This window comes from Hibiscus syriacus, unplaced genomic scaffold, assembly GCF_006381635.1.
Source record: "Hibiscus syriacus cultivar Baekdansim isolate YM2019G1 unplaced genomic scaffold, ASM638163v2 tig00111309_pilon, whole genome shotgun sequence".
Classification (NCBI taxonomy): domain Eukaryota; kingdom Viridiplantae; phylum Streptophyta; class Magnoliopsida; order Malvales; family Malvaceae; genus Hibiscus; species Hibiscus syriacus.
Window position 1 is genome coordinate 398563 of NW_024063052.1, and position 22028 is coordinate 420590.

Consider the following 22028-nt stretch of genomic DNA (forward strand, 5'->3'; position numbering starts at 1 on the left):
TGTATTAGGTTCCATTGTTGCTGAAGATGTTTATGTTTGTAATAGGTTTGAATTCTGGTTAGATTTTAAATTTTGTTGAAATTCACCTTTAGTTTTGTTGGTGAGAAAATCCTAGCGGTTTTGGGTGTTTGGTTTAATCGAAAGTTTTACACCTTTTAGACCAAGCCTCCTTGCAATGTAATCAAGAAATGGAATTGGGGTTACAGGGTTCATCTTCCATTGAAGTGTAGAGAGTACCAAAAGCTGAAAGAATCGGGTCTAGACGATATGAAGAAGGCGATGGGTTTGTGGACTACAGTGTTTTTATTCACTATTTTATGTATATATGTTTTGGTTTAATATTTGATTAGTTTTCTGTTAAAGAAGAAGAAGAAACAGAAGAATAGTTGATAGAGATAACGTGTCACGTCAGCACTAATTAACTGAATGTAACGGTAGAGACCATATTAAAAACAAACTAAAAGTTTGATGATTATATTATACGTTTTAAAAGTTATATGACCAAAATGCACTATTCTTAAAAGTTTAGGGACTATTGTTATTTGTTACCCATAAAATTATTATCTTTCCACAAACAAACAAACACACAGAAGCTGTTAGAAAATGCCAAAAAAACAGATAAGCCCAAGCCCCGGGAACATTCCGGATATTCTCGAGTCTTCGTGCATCCTTTCAACACTGGTATTTATAAGCTCTCATTCCCTTCCCTTCTCCGCGCATTCGAGCTCAGGCAATACAAGCATATGGCGGACGGTATATTCGGCCACCCTTTCAGGCGCCTATTTTGGAGCCCTCCAATATTCCGTGAATGGTCTGGATCAACGGCCCTCATGGATTGGCTCGAATCTCCGACTGCTCACATCTTCAAGATCAACGTCCCAGGTTTAATTTCCCCGTCCATTCTCTTTAATCTTCTTTCTTTTAGTTATGGATTTTAGCAATTTCCTCCACTAAAATTCAAAGTCAAAGCTGAGACTACTGTTTGTTTTGGTGAATTTGTATTATATATAGGATACAGCAGAGAGGACATAAAAGTGCAGGTACAAGACGGCAACATAATGCAATAAAAGGAGAGGAATTAAAGAGGAGAGCCAGGCAAGGACACTGTTTGGCATGTTGCGGAGAGAGGGACGGGTAGGGCTGATTTTTCTCGGGAAATTGAATTGCCGGAAAATGTGAAGGTTGACCAGATCAAGGCCCAGGTGGAACACGGTGTCCTCACCATTGTTGTTCCCAAAGATTCTACCCCGAAGCCATCTAAAGTGCGTAATATCAACATTACTAGAAACTTTAAAGGCTGAAAAGTGTTGAGAAATTCTAAGCTTTCAATAAATTGTTGTGAAATAAAAGTTATACTGAAATTATCATGAAAATAAAAGGTTGTAATCATATTTATGCATAAATACTTGTCTTTAAAATTTTTATAGCTCCTGTAACCAACAAAAAAATTTATAACTCCAATAGAGTTGAAGAACATCATTTTGCGGGATAAATTAGGGGTGTTGAAATAGCAGTCTCAATTTTTGAAGATTTTAATTTTTTCCCTTATATTCTTCTTGATGGTATAATATTTTCGGAAAAAATTGGGGTCTAAAATCCAATTGCATTATTTATTTGGCTTAATATGTAATTCCAATTTTATTATTTATTTGGCATTAACTCCAATTTTATTTTGAAAACTACGATGATTTGTTAGAAAATTGTTTTCTAATGTCCCAGGTCTATGAGGCCCGTTGGGTTCAATATTATATTATCATTTTTAGAATTCCTAATTAGTTTTATTTAAATTTAAAAATTATAGCCGTTATATAAACGTTGGTTCACGGACATAAAATATTTTTAAATTTTATTAGAATTCATTACGTGAACGTAATAAGTTTTAACTGTCAAATTTGAAATTTTTAGTATAATCAGGATTGAGTTGTTGGCCTTTGTATGAGAAAAAATACAAAATTTTGAGAACCAAAAAATAAATTAGTAATATCAAATTGGGTATTATTTATCGAATGTTAATTATGTTTTTGACGATTAGAGCTTCGACAATTGAGATTCAAGCTCATCTTCATATGATGAGTTGATATATTATGCATTCATGTTAAGGGTTAAAGAAGATAAGTAGAAGAAGGAACCTGAATAAGAGTTAAAAATCGATGGAAATAAAGAAGAAGAAGAAGAAGACGACGACGAAACATAAATATAGAGAATTACAAATTTGATGTAGCAAATCACTTATAGAGGGGTGAAAAATAAAAATAATTATTAGAAAATTAAAAATAAGAAAAAAATGAAAGACAAATATGAGAATTTATCAATCCGACGTAGTAAACAAATCTTAGAGAAGATTAAAAAATTAAATTAATTGTAGAAAAAATGTTGATTTATGAATAGCTTTTAATTATGTGTGACTATGTCTTTACTAATTAAGTAATTATTGTAGTAAGTGGAGTTATTTTTGAATAGCTTTGAATTATGTACAATAAAGATATTTTATTTACCATGTCTATATTATGTTTTATTTACCAACTTCATAATGCTAAATTATTTGATTTAAACAAGCATTACAAGTATTATAATGTCAACATAATTACAGGAAATAAGGCTTCGCATGTCAGCCTAATTAGTTAATCAACCTAATTACAGTTAATCTTCTAACATTTATATACACTAATCATACGTTTCGGGATGTTAATCAACCTAATTTCAGATTTTGATCTGGAACACCTTGAGCTGCAACTTGTTTCGGGATGTTAGAAGATTAATTGTAATTAGTTGATCAACCTAATTTCAGTTAATCTTCTAACACTTATATAAACCTAGTAATTGCAAGTCTATTTTAAGAATAGAGTTTAATTGAAATGAATATAGATCTGAGTATATTTGAAGGGAAACAAAATACAATTCACTCTTTAGTTAGCCCACTTTTGTACATCACTTTTAAAAGTTTGTTTCTACGATACTTTTAAAAGTCGCTTTCTAGGAGTTATATCAAACTAGCCCTAAGTGTCTCTAGCTCATTATAATCAATTAAGAACTATAATATCAGCATTGAACATCACCACATCAACAACATTGTTAATAAGAATGGTAATTTAATCCTGAAATTGATGTGTTCTTGCCTAACTCAACCTGATAGGGTCAGGTTGTTTTAAAGAAAATTCAGGTTCGGATTAGGTTTTGGTGGAGGGTGAAAAACCTCCGACATTACCCAAGGATAATGGAGTAATTTATCATATTAATTTATGGATAATTGCTATAATACTCTTCTCTCTGTATAATTTTTAATTAGATCCTTAATTTATGTTAGGTCAGGTCAAATTTGGTCGGGTTTAAAAGATTGGGTTGGGTAGGTTTGAGTGGAAAGTATATTTTTTGGGTTAGGTCGAATCAGATGAAAAATATATATTTTTCGGATCGGAATTGATGCAGGTAGATAATATATATATTTCAAGTTGAATCGAGTTGGTCAAAACCTGACCCAATCTTACTTTTTGCCATCTCTAATAGTCAATGATAATTTTCGTTCGTCAAAAGATTTGATTGATTTTTCTTCGATTCAAGGGTTATCTTATGTGGAAAATAAGTAAGAGGTCACCTTATTTTTCTCAAAAAAGGTGGAGGGTCTTAAATCTTAATGATTTAACGATCTAGTTTTTGTATTTAAAAAAATAATTCAAACATTTTAATGGTGAAATTATACTTTTAATAGTTTAATGAATAAAATTAGAGAACTCCTAAACTTCAGTAACCAATAATGTAGTTTATCCTTAATTCAATCAATTCTTAAAATCTGCTCTGTAGCCTGTGCAGGAATACTACACAGTCGGCCTGGAAATGATACTTAAAGCCCATATTGAATGTAAATGGTAATTGGGTTTTAATTAGTTAGGTTCTTTAACAAAATTAAATGTCAAATTTACTTAATTACAATATTTTATCTCAGTTAATAATGAGAGTTATTGAAACGCTACATCATATATAGGTACCATAATATTCTATATCCTATATTAAATATCCCTGTATGGAGGCAAGAACGTGGAGTGTAGAGCAAGAAACCATGGTTTTCATAATCCGACCGGTCAACGAACCCGCTGTGTTATCGGTTTAGTGGTTCAACCGGTCGGAAGAACCGGATGATATCATAATTAATTAATTATTTAAAAAAATTAAATAAAAATATAAAAAAACATTTAATAAAAAATAATTTTTTATATCACAAGTCATATTCAAAGCAATTTATAACATATATATATAAGTTAAAAACCATAAAATCAAGTGAAACAAAATGATTCAAATTAACTACAACATAATATTTAAGGTAAAACATATTAAATAATAAATATAATTATATAACTATAATCAAAAAATAAATTTGTGACCAAAAAAATCATAACAAACGATGTCGTTTGGTTTAATTTTTTTTTAAAATCCCACATGACTAAGAAACATAGAAGAGCATCACAAAAGTCTAAAGAGAAAATATGAAAACAAAACAATCCCACATGACTAAGAAACATAGAAGAGCATCTTAACTGACTTCTATAAATAATAGAGGTAATTTGACATTCAAAATCGTGGAGCCTTTTGGTGAGCACAGAGTGAACTATTCTTTTGCTTTAATCGAGCGTGAATTTCAGGCTTCAATCGAGCTTCTAATTTTTTTTGATTTCGAGCCTTTTTGAGTTCAAGTTTCAATATTATATTTCAAGTTTGAGTTGAACTTGATAATTTTTAGCTCGTGAGTTTTTGAGTCGAGTTGAGCTTACTTTTAAAATTTTCGAGTTCGACTCGGCTCGTTTAACAAACGACGTCGTTTGATTTAATTTTTTTTAGGAAAAAAACAGAACTGGTTTTCAACCGGTTTACGGTTCGGTCCGGTTCGAACAGATCACAGCCGGTTCAACGGTTCTTTCCGGATCACTAATAGCGGTTTAACCGGTGTAGAATGAAACGGACCAAACAACAGTTTCCGATTGAACCGACCGGTCCGGTTTTCAAAACACCGCAATAAACTATTGCATTAAGCAAACTTTTGTGCAAGTAGCCATATTAATATTATATAATTAGTCTAAGTGACAGGTAGAAAAAAATCAAACTTTTGACTTTAGTATGGAGGCAAGAACGTGGAGAGCAAGAAACTATTGTGCCATAAAAGGGCCTGGCACTGGAATTGCAGTAAATCTTCAAATCTTTCAAAAAGAATGGAGGAAGTGAAGTTGCTAGGAAATTGGGGCAGTCCATTTAGTTACAGGGTTTTATGGGCTCTTAAATACAAGGGGGTTGAGTTTGAGTATATAGAAGAGGATCCTTTCAACAAGAGCGAATTGCTCCTCAGGTATAATCCAATCCATAAGAAGATCCCTGTGCTGCTTCATGCTGGGAAACCAATAGCAGAGTCCATTGTTATACTGGAATACATCGACGAGATTTGGCCCCAAAACCCTTTGCTTCCTCAAGACCCCCATCAAAGGACCGTGGCTCGCTTCTGGACCAAGTTCGGAGAAGATAAGGTAAATTACACGAACACACAAGGACAAAAATCGTTCCTAATATGTGTTTGAATAGTTATTTTGATCTTTGCTTTTATAGCGTTTTAACTTCCAACGTTTCATTTTATACGAAACATGAAAAATCCCATTTCATTTTCTTTTTAAGAACCCATTTTGGGTCACCTAAATTTTGGTTTCCAATGGTGAAAAGGCTCCTGTAGTTTTCAAATTCTTCCATAGCGTTGGAGAAGAGCAAGCCAAGGCAACAAAAGAAGCTGAGGAGCTGCTGAAAACTATAGAAGAGGATGGGTTGGGAGACAAGAAATTCTTTGGGGGTGAAAAGCTGGGATTAACTGACATTGCCTACGGATGGATCGCTTGTTGGCTCGATGTGTTAGCTGACGCAGCCGGTGTTGAACTTCTACGGCTTGAAAAGTTCCCTGGGTTGCACCGATGGGCTCAAAACTTTAAGCAAGTGCCATCCATCAAGGACAACCTTCCCGACCCTCATAAAATGTCGACTTATTTCAAGTCCCGGAGGCAGGAATTCATTGCAGCTAGGACCTCTTAGATGCTGCTTGCTACCACTATTTACACACTTCTTTTATGTTTTAGTCCCTGTACTTCACTGAAATTCGGGATTTATCCCTCTTTTATAATGTTATTTAGACACGTAAATAAGGCGAGGTGAAAAGTCAATAGATCGAAATCGGTGGTTCCAACAGTTAAGGGTTTTTAGGTGACCGTACGTGAGTTTGTCCGAACTAGGAACATAACATACTCTCATGAAACCACAACAGGATTACTTTTTAAAAAAAGTCGACAAATCATCGATAAATTGGATAAGTTACTTTGTAGTCACTAAACTATTGGAGCGATTCTATTTTGACCATTGAATTATAAATTTTATCAATTATATCTTTAATTTATTAAAATAATTTAATCAAGTCATCAATAGTTAACGAATAGTTAACTGGCAGTTAATTTTTATTGTATAATACCCAATTTGATCTCAATACTTGTACATTCTTCAATTTGATCCTAGTTTTAATTTAAAAGTAGGGTTAAGTACACAAATAGTCCTTTGACTATAAGGCACTGCTTGTTGAGTCTATCGACTATTAAAAGTTGCAAATGATCAATAGACTATAAGTCGTTGTTTTGTTGAGTTTTCTAACTATTAAAAGTTACAAAACAGTCACTCGAGTACTCATGTGTTCTAAACTCGTTCTCTTCTATTAAAAAATTTAGCAGCCGTCTGAGTTGGACGTTATCATGCTCAATGGAATATGATAAAATCTGATCCCTGACCGTTTGAGTTGTATTTTATGGATTGAGTCTTCGTTTATACTATATTATTGAATTAGTGCTTAAAAATATTATGTTGTCGAATCAGTGTTTGTAAGAAACAGTGATGTCAATATACATCATTAAAATATAATTTTATCATATACCAGTCAGTAGGTTAACGTCCAGCTTAGACAACCGTCAAAATTTTAACGGAAAATGACAAGTTTGGAACATATGAAATGTCGAGTGATCATTTTGTAATTTTAATAGTTGGAGGACTCAACAAAACAAAGCCCTATTGTCAGGGGACCATTTGTGTACTTTAGCCTAAAAAGTTATAAATATAATGATTTAATAAGATATGTATGCTTTGCATAATCACATACATTCGCATGCTAAAGAGTCGAGCTGACTTTTTTCAAACAAATTGAGAAATAGCTTTTTCAAAAACATGAAATGATGGGTGTTCTTACAGTTAACATCCTTATTCTAGTCAACTAATTAAGGTCTGATATTGATAAGGTGCAGAATCTTGATCCCCCTCCAATATGTATAAACTATCATGTAATCCGTACTGTCAAACTCTTTTCCTGTAATTTAGAATTTTAGTCAAGAGATTGACAGAAAATTTGAGAATATGAAGAACAGAAGATAGTATAATTCTAGTGGGTCTACCGTGTAATTTTAGCCTTTTAAAAGGGAGGCGAAAATAGATTATTAATAAAAAAATATAAATAAATTTTAAAATATTTGATAATTTAAAATTTTCAGGTGATTAATCTTCCACAGCCCTCAGTCCATCCATGACATTAAGCTTTTGAGGTAATTACATGATATCGCCACTCACCCTTGTATGATTCTCTGGGTTTTAAAGTTCTTTACTCCCACTGGCAAAAATTATTTGTAAATTTCAAGAATAAAATGTACACACTAAATTGATTGTTTTGTAAATCATTCTTGTTTTTTCCTTCTTACATATGGAATCCTTCAACAGTTTAGCTATCACATCTGAATTTGTATCTTTTCTCCACTATGGTTTTTGTCTGAAACTTTTGAACTTTCTCCTGCTTCGTAAATCTCAATCAAACTAGAAACACAACATATTATCATGTCCTGATAAGCTTGTCAAGTCAGTTTCTCAATCAAAATCTCATTGAAACATATCCATCAACATATCTAGCTTTTCTGCACTATTATTGTACTAAAAAACTGTGTATAGATTTGGACTAACTCATCATGGAACTGAAGTTTTGCCTGTTTTCTGTCCTTATCTCATTCCCCGGATATAGGACAAAACCAAGTTCTTGTTCTGTTTCCATGGGAATATGGGTTTCTCATCTTTCAAACTCAAACGAGCCGGAGGCTCTTGTCCCGATCGCAGTCAGAAACTCGAGGCTTTCAAGTCACCTTTTCACTAGAATGTATGTTTAGAAATCAGTACGGGAAAGAGTTGTTCATCTAGGAAGGCACATATAAGCAAATCCTCTTAAGACCTTTTACCTATAAGGAACACATGAGTTTAAAGCCAAATAACTCAATTATTTGGAGGAAAAAAAAACAGGTCAAGCTGTAAAGGGATTGAACCATTCATTAGACTTGCATGTTCTAAGCAATGCTCGTTGCTCAGTTTAGGTCCACCTCGCCAGAGTCCGTAGAGGACAGTAACATGTGAAGGAACAAAATCTGAGTCAAAGACTATGGTTTTTTGTACAAGATGAAAATGATGATGGGGTCCCTTGTGAAGTGATTTTGGGAGCCGTCCCATGTGGTTATTCTTCACTGTCGTTAGCAGTGATGTCTAAATTAAAAGGAACCGGAAACATGTAATAACAATTGTGTCGTAACCGTCTTTCGGTTGGGCCCCAGAATTGGGCTTCGACTTAGGAAAATGGATTGAAGTCGCCACCGATTATTTATTTAAAAAAAATAGGTTAATCGGATACCTTATATCTTACCTGATCTGCGTCTTACCAAAGATATGTCGGATTCGAGAGTCGGTTACGGTCAAGGAAGGATTAGCACCCTTGAACCGCCCTTTCGGTACTACGTAATTTCCAGTTGTTTTTAATTAAGAAAATCGAAAGTTAAAATTTAAAGGTAACATATGATCCAAAATTACTTACCTCCAATCAATTTGAAAGAGTACCCTTAAAAAGTCGAGAAACGTTAAAGGAAAAAGGAAATAAGAGTAAATGAAATAAAGAAAATAGAAGGGAAAAAATAAAAAAAAATGATGAAAAACTAAAAGAGGAATAAAAATATATAATTATTAAGTGCAAAATAATATAATGATAATAAGTAGTAAAATAAAAAAAAACGCAATCACACCAAAAGAAAGTAAAAAAAAAGTCAAGGTTTGGTGAAGTATAACTGTTGGGAAGGAAAAGACGATAAGGGGTAGAACGTAGTTAAAATGAGTGTGATGTATCCCTATAATATAGTAAGAATGAATAAACAAAAAAAAGCATTATGATATAATATATATATATATATAATAAATATAATAACGAAAAAAAAATAATTTAATAAAGTAAATATATAATAATGATAATATAAATACATGAAAACAAAAAATAAAGAAGTATAAAATATAAAAATAATTAATGTATATATATGCATATGTTTAAAAAAAAGTAAAAATAAAAAATAAAATACAATAAAAATATACATATAATGATAATAATAGTAGCAAAAGAGAAAAATATATTTATATACGTTAATAGTAAAATAATAATAGTAGCAAAAGAGAAAAATATATTTATATACGTAATAGTAAAATAATAATAAATATAATAGTTATAAATATATATATATATATATATATATATGATAACTTTAAAAAACATTAAAATAATATTAGAATAAAAATAATTAATATATATATACTTAATAATACGAATTATCAAAAAGAAATAAATAAAAATATGAAATAATACATAAGTGACCGTTCATCGGCGACAAACCTCGAAAAAAAATTGATTTTTAAAATCATTTCCTTCCCTCGTTTTAAATATTCTAGTATTTTTCCAAAACGGCCTCGGAGTTGTGTAGATCTAAAAGAAAAGTTTCGAACGACAACCCCTTTTCCTCGGCCAAAACTATTTTTTTTCAAGCACAAATACGAATAACAACACATGCAAGGGTTTGAAAAACATGCAGATGATATTTTCCGCCTTTTAATCTAGGCAAGGGTTTGAAAAACATGCAGATGATGTTTTCAACCATAGAACGAGTACACATTAGGTTATCCAGGCTCATGATAAGTATCAAATATGGATATGTATTTAACACTATAGACATTTCTTCTTGGTCACTATTAATTCTGAACAGAGTATATTCTATGCATACATACATACATACATATATATATATATATATGTATATTTATATGTGTAAAATCCATATTGATTTGTGATAATATATGTAATTTGATCTATTAAACTATCTTGTAGACATACTCATCTAAATAATAAATCTGAATTTATTTGATATGTTATATAGACATAGCATTTCATATGTAGTATAAAGCCTTGAGGAGTCGAGTTTGTAAACCTTTTGGTTTGATTCTAATATGACCTCTTACACAACAACAACAACAAAACCCTATTCTCATATGTAATAGGGTAAGGGGAGGTAGGTTAGTAGGCTGCCCCCAACTCCGGTTGAGTGCAGCTTCCGTGGAAGACCTCCGGCAGTCAGAAAATAAAAAATAAAGATAATATGACCTCTTAGGATATATGAAAAACTTTGGAGGCTCTTCTTTATCCATGTGCAAGGGCACCCGACCTTTTTTAAGCCTCAGATTGTTTCCGTAAGTTGGTCAATGAAAAAGAAAATAAAAATTCAAAGGAATATTGATGTGTCCATACCCCATCTTGGAGCTTGGCTATCCACGAAGATAATTTTTTTTTTAAAATAAAAAAAATAAAAAAAGTGATAGTGGTGGGTGCTGTTGGACATAGGTTCCATTGAGCCTTATGATCATGTGTCCTACTCAACTTCCATGTCTCAACAACATTGGAAACAAGTGGGTCTTTTTACCCTTTGATTTTTGATTGGTTATTTGTAAGCGTATGGCATGTATCGTGTAACACTTAATTTGTGAAAAAAACTTATGGTTAAGGGCTCAAGCAGCAAGAATCCAAGAAATAGACCAAAGAATCATGGATAAAAATAGATGCCTGAAACATTTTGAATAGAATGAGTTCATGTATCAAATATTAACACACACTTTATAGATGTAGTTCGAATTCGAATTATCTAAGACTAACGATATTTTCTTTTTATCAACGAGGTCATTTAATGAGTTCTAATCATAGAGAAAAAGTCATGGATTTACTGATTGTAAGTACAAATACTAAGAGTAAAATCTTGAAAACTGTATCATTAACTTGATATCTGAATATGGTACAAACAATATAAAGAAAGGAAGCCTCATCATCCTCCAAGTTTACAAAAATGCCCAAAGAAAATCAGAAGTTGGGCCATTGGAGAGGGCTCTGTCAGCCTGTACTAGTTTTTTTTATGAGTGTATATAGTATAGTATTTTTATTTTTTACATAAAAAAATGGAAAGAACAAAGATAATTTCCTATATGCTGATCAAATAATTCTTTTATTTAGAACTGTGAAATGCATCGTCTATGGCAAGCAACAGTCCTCTTAGTCTGCTGCTAGTTTCCTGCTTCCAAGCCATGCCGATATCTTTAGCAATGTTCATGGCATCCGATGAAGCACCAGAGAGCCCTCTCCTTGTGAACCCAACAGCGTACAATCCACCATTTCCTTTCCATCCATTAGGGAAAGCAGCCTTTGGGAATCCATTTTTAGAGAAGAATTCACCTTCCTGGAGCCAACAAGGAACGTTGCTACGGTATCCTGTGGCGAGCACGACCAAATCGATATCGATCTTTTCGCCGTTAACGAGCTCGACTTGTCCACGTGTGAAACGCTTAATTTCAGGGACAGCACTAATGTCACCTGATCTGATTTTCTCCAATGCACCAACGTCTAGTACGGGGGTTTTCCCTTAGTGTTCTTCAGCTCTAATGGACCCATTGATGGCCTTTTCAGTCCATATTTCTCGATGTTTCCCAGTACCAACCAGGATAAAATCAACAGCAGCTTGTCAACAAGCCAAATGGGTAACCATTTCAGCATCAAAAATGCTAATTCGTACGTTGATTTCCCAAAAATTTCTCTTGGCAGAACATGAACCTGTTGAAATGGAAAAGAGAGAGTTAGGATCATATTTCTGTTTAAGCAGTATATGTTGATGTGTGTTTAATGTTTTGATAACTTACGGAGCTGCGAACCACCATTGAAGGTGAAGCATTATGGTTGCAAAGATCAAGTGAAACTTCCATGCCGGAGTTGCCGCAGCCGACGACGAGCACTTTTTTGCCCTGGAATTTTTCCCCGGACTTGTAATCACAAGCATGGATAATTTCACCGCCGAACTCATCTAATCCGTCGATATCAGGCACCACACGCTCGGCATTTTCACCTGTGGCCACCACGAGCCAACGGCAAATGTACTCGAACTCTGTTTTGTTCGAACCACTTGTGACAACAGTCTTGACCCTCCAGAAACCACTAGTCTTATCGTACCTAGCCAACTGCACGCACTCGTTGAACTTCGGGTTGATGCCGAAATTCTTAGCGTATGACTCGAGGTACTCGATGAACTGTCTCTTTGTTGGATACTGGGGGAAATCCTCAGGGAAAGACATTTTAGGGAATTGGCAGAATTGTTTAGGAAGATGAAGCTTTAGCCTATCGTAGGTCCGTTTTTGCCACAACGATGCAATGCATTCGGCTCTTTCGAGTACCACAAACGGCACCCCTTGTTCCCTGAGACAAGCGGCGGTGGCTAGCCCCGATGGTCCGGCACCGATGATGACTGAACCATTGACCAAAGTCCATTTACGTTGAAAGAAACCTTGATCCTGACCCACATGGCGAAACAAATTCTCCATTGCGATACAAAATTAATGGTAAAGGTGTTAAAAAAGAGTTTTTTTCCTTCAAGGTATCGAGAAGAGAGAATTGAATGTTGATTGTTTGAAGGGAAGAATGCATCAACGGAGTGCTTAAATAGGGGGGTGGCTTGAAAAGGACCATGTGATAGCTCCCAAGGGTCAGTTCCAAATCATAACCTTTTGTTATTTTATGCAATATTTAATAGATCTTATAATACATTACTACTTTGCTTTATAATAATTGTTAAGATTAATATATTTTTCTTGGGAATTGTTTCATTCTATCTCTCATGAAGTTCTTTTTTTCTAATTTAATATTAGAAAGATGAAAATATACTTATATATATTAAGTTTCATTTTAATATTAATAATAACTTTGTTGGGAGGAAATTATTATATGATGAAATATGGATTGTGAATGAGAATACATAGATGGTTTCAATGATTTGATGGCCAACATCAAAATGTGCTTGAGATTCCACATGATTGTATATCAATTATTGTATGATGGTGAGTGAAATTCGAAAGCATTATACCATATGTTATAAGAAAAGAAAGATTTAAATAATAAGTACATAATCATAATTTATTATTATAACTATTTATCTTAATAAAATAATATTTTTCAAATTCATCAAAATTCTAGTTGTTTTTTTTCTCTTGTGTCATTTTTCTCCTAATATTTTATATTTAATTTTTTCTAAATATTTGAATATTTAATTTTTAATATTTTAAATTTTAAAATAAATAATCTTTTGAACTTTAGAAAATCAATTTGACTCTCAGACTTGATAAATTCAATTTAGTCCATATAACATATCATCAACCATTGTGGACCGCAACGTCAACACCGTGAACTATCACGTCAATACCATAAAGGTTAACATTTGATTTTATTACATAAAGAGCAAAATTTAATTTTTTTTCAATTTAAGAATGATATTAAATGCAAAAGAAGAAGAAGAAGAAGAAGAAGAGGGATCACATCAATTTTTTAAAAAAGATATGAGTCTCAAATACCATAAAGCTTTAAATATCTATCGAATGTGAGTATCATATTGGTTAGATATTAATTTTTTCAAGTGTTCAATATAAGAATAAGACATTAGAGCAAAATTGTAAATTATTCTTGAAGTATGATAGTTGAATTGGTTCCAAATATTTATACAACGAAGGTGAGAGCTCTAGTAGAGCAAAAGTGAACAGCGTTGCACTGCATGGCATTATTCGATCATCACCACCCAACTTTTTCTACTATAAGGGATGGGAATCACTTAGTGCTTTAAACTATTACAACCAATACATATCAAAATTAATCATTATAACTATCAACTAGTTGATCTAGTGGGACGAGACACTAGGTCTTTTAAGCAATGTATGGGGTTTGAATCCTGACGTTTGCGAATAGAGTAAACTGGGTTGAGAGGGTCGACCTCGCCTCTGCAGTACCTGATATGGATTAGTCGGTCAATATATCAAATACGATTAATTCAAAAAAAATCATTATATATATATATGTTATGTCAACCCTATTATAAAAAAATAAAATCTAAATTAAAAAAAAAAGAAAATGGCACCAAACCCAAAAGGCTAATTATGGTATAGTTTTAATCAGGCGTGATGAAGAAGAAGAAGATTGACAATTTGGTATTCATAAATTAATAGATATTATGATCCCATTGCCTTTAGTTAATTTGTGGCGCATTTGTAATATATGCATGCATTTTCTCATACTTTTCGGCTCCTAACAAAAATACATATATTATTATGCATATGAAGCATTTGAGAATCAATTTTTGTTAATAGTTCCGGATAGTATTTGTTTAGAATTTTTTAATTTATTGACAATGTACATACGCTATGTAGATGTAGCTGCTTGAACTCGGATTTTTAGAGAGAATCAATTAATAATTATTAGAAATTAGTATGAGTCCATTTGAATTAAATTTTTGATTAATCTAAATTCAATTTGAGTATTTTTATCCTTTCACTTCTCACCTGGTTTGACTCAGTTTTAGGAGGTTACAACTCAATCGATTCAATTTTTATTAGATAAAAAGGGACCTACTTGAAAAAAATATAAAAAGATGTATTATTATAATTATCTCCAATTATATAAGAGATAATATATTAATATCTCAAAGTGAAGATTTTTCATCATAGACTTGAACTCAACTTGATTTTCCCCCTTAAAAAGTCTAATCCAATTTAAAGTCGAATTTACATAAAAATAATATTATAAAATTGAATTGAGTCCCAATTCTTCATATTCACATCTATATCCATTCATAGTAATCAATGGGAGATATTTATTAAGAGCACCTTATATAGAGTGAAGGTGATGGATCGAATTTCAATGGCTAACTACTTGATCTTTTTTTTTTTTTTTGTGTGGTAAAATTGGAAATATCCTATTTAACTAATCAGAGGCTGTCTCCTTTTGAATTGCTGCAGCCAGTTCCGTTGGAGGCTCTTGGAATCTAATGCAGCGAGCTTCTCCTGGTCTATTGAGCTTGGCCATGTTGTCCGCTATCTTGTTCCTTTCACGGCGTGCGTGGATCGCCTTGGTTTCCCAGTTTCTTCGAATGATTCGATCAATATAGTGCCAAATTGTTTATTCTCGTTGGACTTGCTGTGTAAACCTCTCCACACATCTTGGCTATCAACTTCAATAAGTAGTTTGTTTGCTCCAATCTCCCAAGCACACCTTAATCCTGCAAATACTCCCCGTAGTTCCGCTTCAATTACTGAACAAACCCCAATTGATTTGTGGAAACCAATCTTCCAATTACCTTTCTCATCTCTTATAACTCCTCCGCAAGACGCCATTCCAGTCGCCCTTTCTATCCGAGTTCATTTTTAACCAACCTGAGGGCTGTGGGATCCAACTAGTTTGTCCTTCTTGAATTCCTTTGTTAAAACACACTATCTTTGAGGCCTCAATAGCTCTGGATGTTACTTGCATCATTTGGTAACTCCAGGGATTCAAAACGGCCGTGTAACGGTATAACGGCCGTTATATCGCGGTATCGACAGCCCCCGTTACCGATATCAGCCGAAATCATGGTGTGAAACGGAATCACATCCATAACGGTCGATAACGGCAGTAATTTAACGGGTAACGGTCGATCACGGCTATAACGGACTGTTTTTTTCGTTAATCCCCGTTACAACATCAAACATCACCACAACACAGTGACTTCAAAAAAATAGCAACTCATACATAAAAGAATTACATACCTTTGAATTTAGGTTTACACCGAGAGAGGGGAATCAAGTTGCGCACTTGCTCGCATCAAGAAAAAGGGATGAAGAAGAAGAATTGTTCTGAGTTTGAGGAAATTCCATATATGCCGACGTAGATGCTAATTACAGAATCTTTATAAATAAGATAGAGGTTCAGAGCACTTCAGGTTCAACAAAAATTTTAAAGCTTTCTTATAAGTTTTTCAATGGCACATTTCGAAAGGAAGAAGAAGGTGAAACGGCTGAATAAGTTTTAGTTTCCTATTTTCTTTTGTTGACCAGTGTAGGGTTGCTTTAGATAAGATGTAATGGGATGGGTTACAGCCGGAGGACTTTATTTGTTTTAGTTTAGTTTTTCTAATAAAATCCTGCAGTTTTTTTAAGAACAAAATATATAAAGTTTTAAAAATAATTAAATCCTAATAACTAAGGAAATTGGATTTTAATTTCATTAATTTTAAAATACAATATTTTTTATTTTTTATTTGTTATGAGTTAATATAATATTCTTAAAAAATGTATAAATAAATACAAAAATAATTAATGATGATAAAAATTATGTTTATGTATTAATAAAAGTCTATAAGTGTTACAAAATACTCTAAAAATCATTAAAAGTGATTTTTTATAATAATAATTATAATTATTATATTTTATAATAAGTTTTGCGAATTTAAAAACAATTCACGCCCGCGATACCCGCAATATCTGCGATAGCATCCGTTACATCCGCGTCCGCGATAAACGTAACGCGACTGAAAACGCAGCCGCGGCCGCGACCGCAATTTAAATCCCTAGGTAACTCCTCTCAATAATGAGTTCGTTATCTCCATTATTCGGATCGAAGATTCGTTTGTTTCTTCTTTTCCAAAGGTTCCAATTGATGTAACCAAACATTGTATCCCACTTATCTCCTTTCTTTGCAAAATATGCAGGATAAACAAGATTTTTTATAAATCCATTCCTTGATGTTGAGCGAAAAGAACTCTGTCAGCTTTGTTTCTTTTATAAGTGTTGTCCATATTATTCTTGTTGTTGTACACGATCTTAGTACGTGTTCTACATCTTCCAGTCCTCGTTGCTGTTGGAAAATAAACGAGTACGAGTAATTTCCCTATAACCATATTAGTGAGAATGCGAAATAAAAGCGGAAAAATAATACCCGAAATTGATAATGGAGTTCAGCCAATTATGCCTACGTCTCCGGACTGCTGTAGATCTTTTACTAAGAGAGAAAATTTACAGGTGTTTTACAAAACACTCACTACTCACAAGAAAGCTCTCTAGTATTGGGAGAAAGAAATGATTTGGGATGATTTTAAAGCTAAATGGATAAGGGTATTTATAGTTGAAGCTTAAGGACTAATATTTGAAAATACCCTAAAGTGCAATGACTAAAGTGCAATTTACCCATCTCAAAATTTCAACACAATTAATTGCACCGAATTCGATGCATAATTCCACCCAATTTGGTGGCCTCCCTTAGTTGAAAATGCAGCTCCCAGCTCCCTTTGTTGAATTTTTCAGCCCCCTTTGTTTGACTTTTCCAACAATCTCTCACTTGAAGACTGATTTTAATCTGTCTTCACACCTCGATCAATGCAGCAGCATTTCTGGTCTTGTTAACCTAACATTCCAACTGAAGCTGAACACAACTTCAGTTTGTCCGTGGTCACCGTCTTTGTCAACATGTCTGCTGGATTTTGAGCTCCACTAATCTTTTCAAGTTTCAAAATCCGATCTTCCAGAAGAGACCAGATAAAATGATATCGCAATTGTATGTGCTTCGTCTTGGAATGAAAAGACGGATTCTTTGCTAGATGAATAGCACTTTGACTATCGCAATACAAGACATTGTTTTCTTGTTTCTTGCCTAACCCTTCCAAGAAACTTTGGAGCCAAACCATCTCCTTGCTGGATTCTGTAACAGCGACATATTCTGCTTCAGTTGTGGAGAGAGCAACTATCTTTTGTAGTTGAGAAACCCAACTCACTGCAGTACCTCCTAGAGTATAGACATACCTTGTAGTGCTCCTTCTGATGTCAATATTTTCGGCTAAGTCAACATCTACATAGCCTGTCAGTATCGTATCTCCACTTTTGAAATAAAGTGCTTTGTTTGTAGTACCTCGCAGATATCTGAGGATCTATTTGACAGCTTCCAAGTGTACCTTGCCTGGATTATTCATGTACTTGCTAACAGCTCCCACTGCATGAGCAATATCTGGTCTGGTACAAACCATGGCATACATCAGACTTCCAATTACTGAGGCATACGACACATTCACCATGTGAGCACGCTCTTTCTCCGTCTTTAGTGACTGTTCTTTGGAGAGTCTAAAATGAACACCTAAAGGTGTACTTACTGGTTTAGCATCTTGCATGTTGAACCTGGAGAGTACTTTGTTGATGTACTCAGCTTGTGATAACATCAGAGTCCCTGAATTTTTGTCTCTCTTAATCCTCATCCCAAGAATATGCTTTGCAGTGCCCATATCCTTCATAGCAAACTGCTTCGACAATTTTTGCTTCAAGTTTATAATCTCTTGCATGTCTGAGCCTACAACGAGCATGTCATCAACGTACAATAATAAAATAATGAAGTTGTTGTCGAACCTCTTAATATAGCAACAATGATCTGCTTGGCATCTGGTAAAACCACTACTACTCATGAAGCTATCAAACTTCTTGTACCACTGTCTAGGAGCTTGTTTTAAACCATACAAGCTTTTCTTCAGCCTGCATACCAGGTTTTTCTTGCTTGTCTCTATGAAGCCTTCTGGCTGCCTCATATAGATTTCTTCCTCCAAATCACCATGAAGGAAAGTTGTCTTTACATCTAACTGCTCAAGATGTAAATTTTCTGCAGCTACAATTTTCAATACCAGTCTGATTGCAGACAGTTTTACAACTGGAGAGAAAATTTCATTGTAGTCAATACATTCTTTTTGCTAAAAACCTTTGACAACCAATCTTGCTTTGTAGCGTTTGCTCCCATCGTGCTCTTCTTTGATCCTGTAGATCCACTTGTTATGGAGCGCTTTCTTGCCTGGTGGTAATTCAGCTAATTCCCACGTCTGATTTGACATAAGCGGGTATATCTCATCTTTCATGGAAGACTCCCACTTGACTGAATCCTCCACCTGCATTGCTTCATCATAACTCTTTGGTTCACCATTGTCAGTTAGCAACAAGTAGTGCAAAGAAGGCGAATAACGTTGGGTTGGTTTAGGAATTCTAGAGGAGTGTCTTAGTTCTGGTGTGCCTGGTTCTTCTTGAACTGCTTCAGGACTGATTTGAACATCATTTCTAGAAATCTCCTCGAACTCAGCAATTTCCTTTGTTTCAGCTTCGGTATTGGAGCTACTTGATTCTATGGTTGCCCTGTCTTTGTACATCACATTTTCATTGAAAATGACATCTCTGCTTCTGATGATCTTTCGATTTTCGTAATCCCAAAATCGGTAACCGAACTCACCACCACCATAACTAACAAAGAAACATTTGTTGGACTTGGTATCAAGTTTACTTCTTTCAGCAGAATCTATGTGTACATAAGAAATACAAACACTCTTAAGTGTGAAAGGTTTATTTCTTTCTTGCTCCAAATTTTCTCTGGTATTCTGTCATCCAAAGGAATTGAGGGCCCACGGTTGATCAGGTAAGCTACAGTGTTGATAGCTTCAGCCCATAGATATTTGGGCAATCTGACATATATCCTCATGCTTCTGACACATTCATTCAGAGTTATGTTCATGCGCTCTGCTACGCCATTCTGCTGCGGTGTCATGGGAACTGTTGTCTCCATCTTGATCCCATTGTTTGCGCAGAAATCTCTGAATCTACTATTTTTGTATTCTCCTTCATTATCAGACCTCAACCGCTTGACTTTCAAACCATTCTCATTTTCCACCATGGCCTTCCATTTTCTGAAGGTATCAAAGACTTCTGATTTCTTCTTCAGAAAATAAACTCACACCTTCCTTGTAGAATCATCGATGAAGGTGACATAATGTAATGAGCCTGCAAGAGATAGAACTGGAGATTGTCCCCATACATCAGTATGAACCAACTCTAACTTTTCAGCCTTGGGTGTCTTGCCAATCTTTGCAAAGCTGACTTTCTTTTGTTTGCCAAAGATGCAATCCTCGCATAGTCCGACATCTATATTCTTTAGATCCGGAAGCTTCCTTTTTGACAAAAGTGTATTCATCCCTTTCTCGCTCATATGGCCAAGCCTTTGGTGTCATATGTTTGATTTTCCATTAGCATCTGTTGTAACAATGATATTCTCTAAGTTTGAGGTTACATAGAGAGTATTAGTCTTCTTACCACGAGCAATGACGAGTGCTCCTTTGGTAATCTTCCATTCACAGCCTGAAAATATTGTACTAAATCCTTCTCCATCAAGCTGTCTAACAGAAATCAAATTTCTTTTGAGGCCAAGAATATGTCTCATTCCTTTCAGCGTCCAGGTGGTCTGGTTTGGGAACTTTAATCGGATGTCTCCTTTTCCGACGATCTTTAAGGTTTCATCATCAGCTAGATGAACCTTCCCAAAATCACCACTGACATAGTTCTCCATGATTTCTCGGCATGGGGTGGAGTTAAAATATGCCCCTGAATCCAAGATCCATGATTCAATCGGACTGTTGACGCTTAGAATCATGGCATCACCTGTCTTCTATGTCATGTTGGTAGATTCCTGTGCACTGGTATATTTCTTCAGTGCTCGATAATCTCTTTTAAAGTGATCATTCTTGCCACAATTATAACAGGTAAAATCTTTTTTTTTCGTTCTTGATTTTCCCCTTCTGGATTTCGATATGCCACGATTTGAATTTCTTTCTGAAGTTCTCCCTCTAGACTTTGTGTGCAAGGCTGAGGAGCTTGATGCTTCACCCGATTCTCTCTGTCGAATTTCTTTACTCAATACCAGATCCCGAACATCGTCGAATTTTAATTTGTTATTTCCCAACGAGCTGCTGACTCCTGTAACAGTAGCATTCCAACTGTCTGGTAAAGATGATAAGAGAATTAAAGCTCGAACCTCATCATCAAATTCAATTTCCACGGAACTCAACTGGGTTATGATTGTGTTGAGTTCATTTACGTGTTGAGCCACTGATGCCCCTTTCGTCATCCACAAATTGAATAATCGCCTTATCAAATGAACTTTGTTTGAGGCCAATGACTTCTCATACATATTGGAGAGAGCCACCATAACACCCGCTGCGGGTATTTCCTTTGCTATATTGAAAGCAACATTGCGAGATAACGTCAGTCGGATAACTCCGAGGGCTTGTCTGTCTAGAAGAGCCCAATCTTCATTCTTCATGCCCTCTGGTTGCTTTCCTGAGAGAGGTTGATATAGATTTTTCTGGTACAGAAAATCTTCAATCTGCATCTTCTAAAAGCCAAAGTTTGCACCATCAGACTTTTCAATTTTCACATTCCCTTTGTCTGCGGCCTTCGCTCCTACTCAAATATGGCTTCGTTTGGATCGTTTCTGACAATTCTTGCGAACCACCGTGTATTAGAACACCTCCATCGACAAATTCGTATCTCCAAAAAAAATTTACTATTCATAAAATTTACTATTCATGTAAATAATAATGAATAGTAACCTCGCAAAAAATTAATAAAATTTACAAACAAAAGCTCTTATTACCAGTTGTTGGGAAATAAAGAAGTACGAGTAATTTCCCTATAACCAGATTAGTGAGAATGCGAAATAAAAGCAGAAAAATAATACCCGAAATTGATAACGGAGTTCAGCCAATTATGCCTACATCTCCGGACTGCTGCAGATCTTTTACTAAGAGAGTAAATTTACAGGTGTTTACAAAACACTCACTACTCACAAGAAAACTCTCTAGTATTGGGAGAAAGAAATGATTTGGGATGATTTTGAAGCTAAATGGGTAAGGGTATTTATAGTTGAAGCTTAGGGACTAATCTTTGAAAATACCTTAAAGAGCAATGACTAAAGTGCAATTTACCCATCTCAAAATTTCAACACAATT

General features: G+C 34.3%; 2 protein-coding genes, 1 long non-coding RNA gene and 1 pseudogene across 3 annotated transcripts; 2 read left to right on the forward strand and 2 right to left on the reverse strand.

Annotated features, from left to right (window-relative positions):
* The first annotated feature begins 694 nt into the window (after positions 1-694).
* On the forward strand, positions 695-1530 carry LOC120158209 (15.7 kDa heat shock protein, peroxisomal-like). Its single transcript, XM_039169103.1, is given in 2 exon segments — positions 695-882; positions 1012-1530. Coding segments are annotated over 2 exon segments (429 nt in total). The 5' UTR covers positions 695-743; the 3' UTR covers positions 1302-1530.
* On the reverse strand, positions 769-19342 carry LOC120158211. Its single transcript, XR_005519207.1, has 3 exons — positions 19330-19342; positions 7098-7103; positions 769-904 (listed from the first exon to the last, which is right to left on the reverse strand). It is a non-coding gene; the product is annotated as an uncharacterized LOC120158211 (long non-coding RNA).
* LOC120158208 (probable glutathione S-transferase) lies at positions 5112-6072 on the forward strand. Its single transcript, XM_039169102.1, has 2 exons — positions 5112-5507; positions 5698-6072. Exons 1-2 carry the CDS (start codon positions 5199-5201, stop codon positions 6055-6057), a joined length of 669 nt encoding a protein of 222 aa, XP_039025033.1. The 5' UTR covers positions 5112-5198; the 3' UTR covers positions 6058-6072.
* LOC120158207 lies at positions 11203-12753 on the reverse strand (annotated as a pseudogene).
* Positions 19343-22028: the final 2686 nt, after the last annotated feature.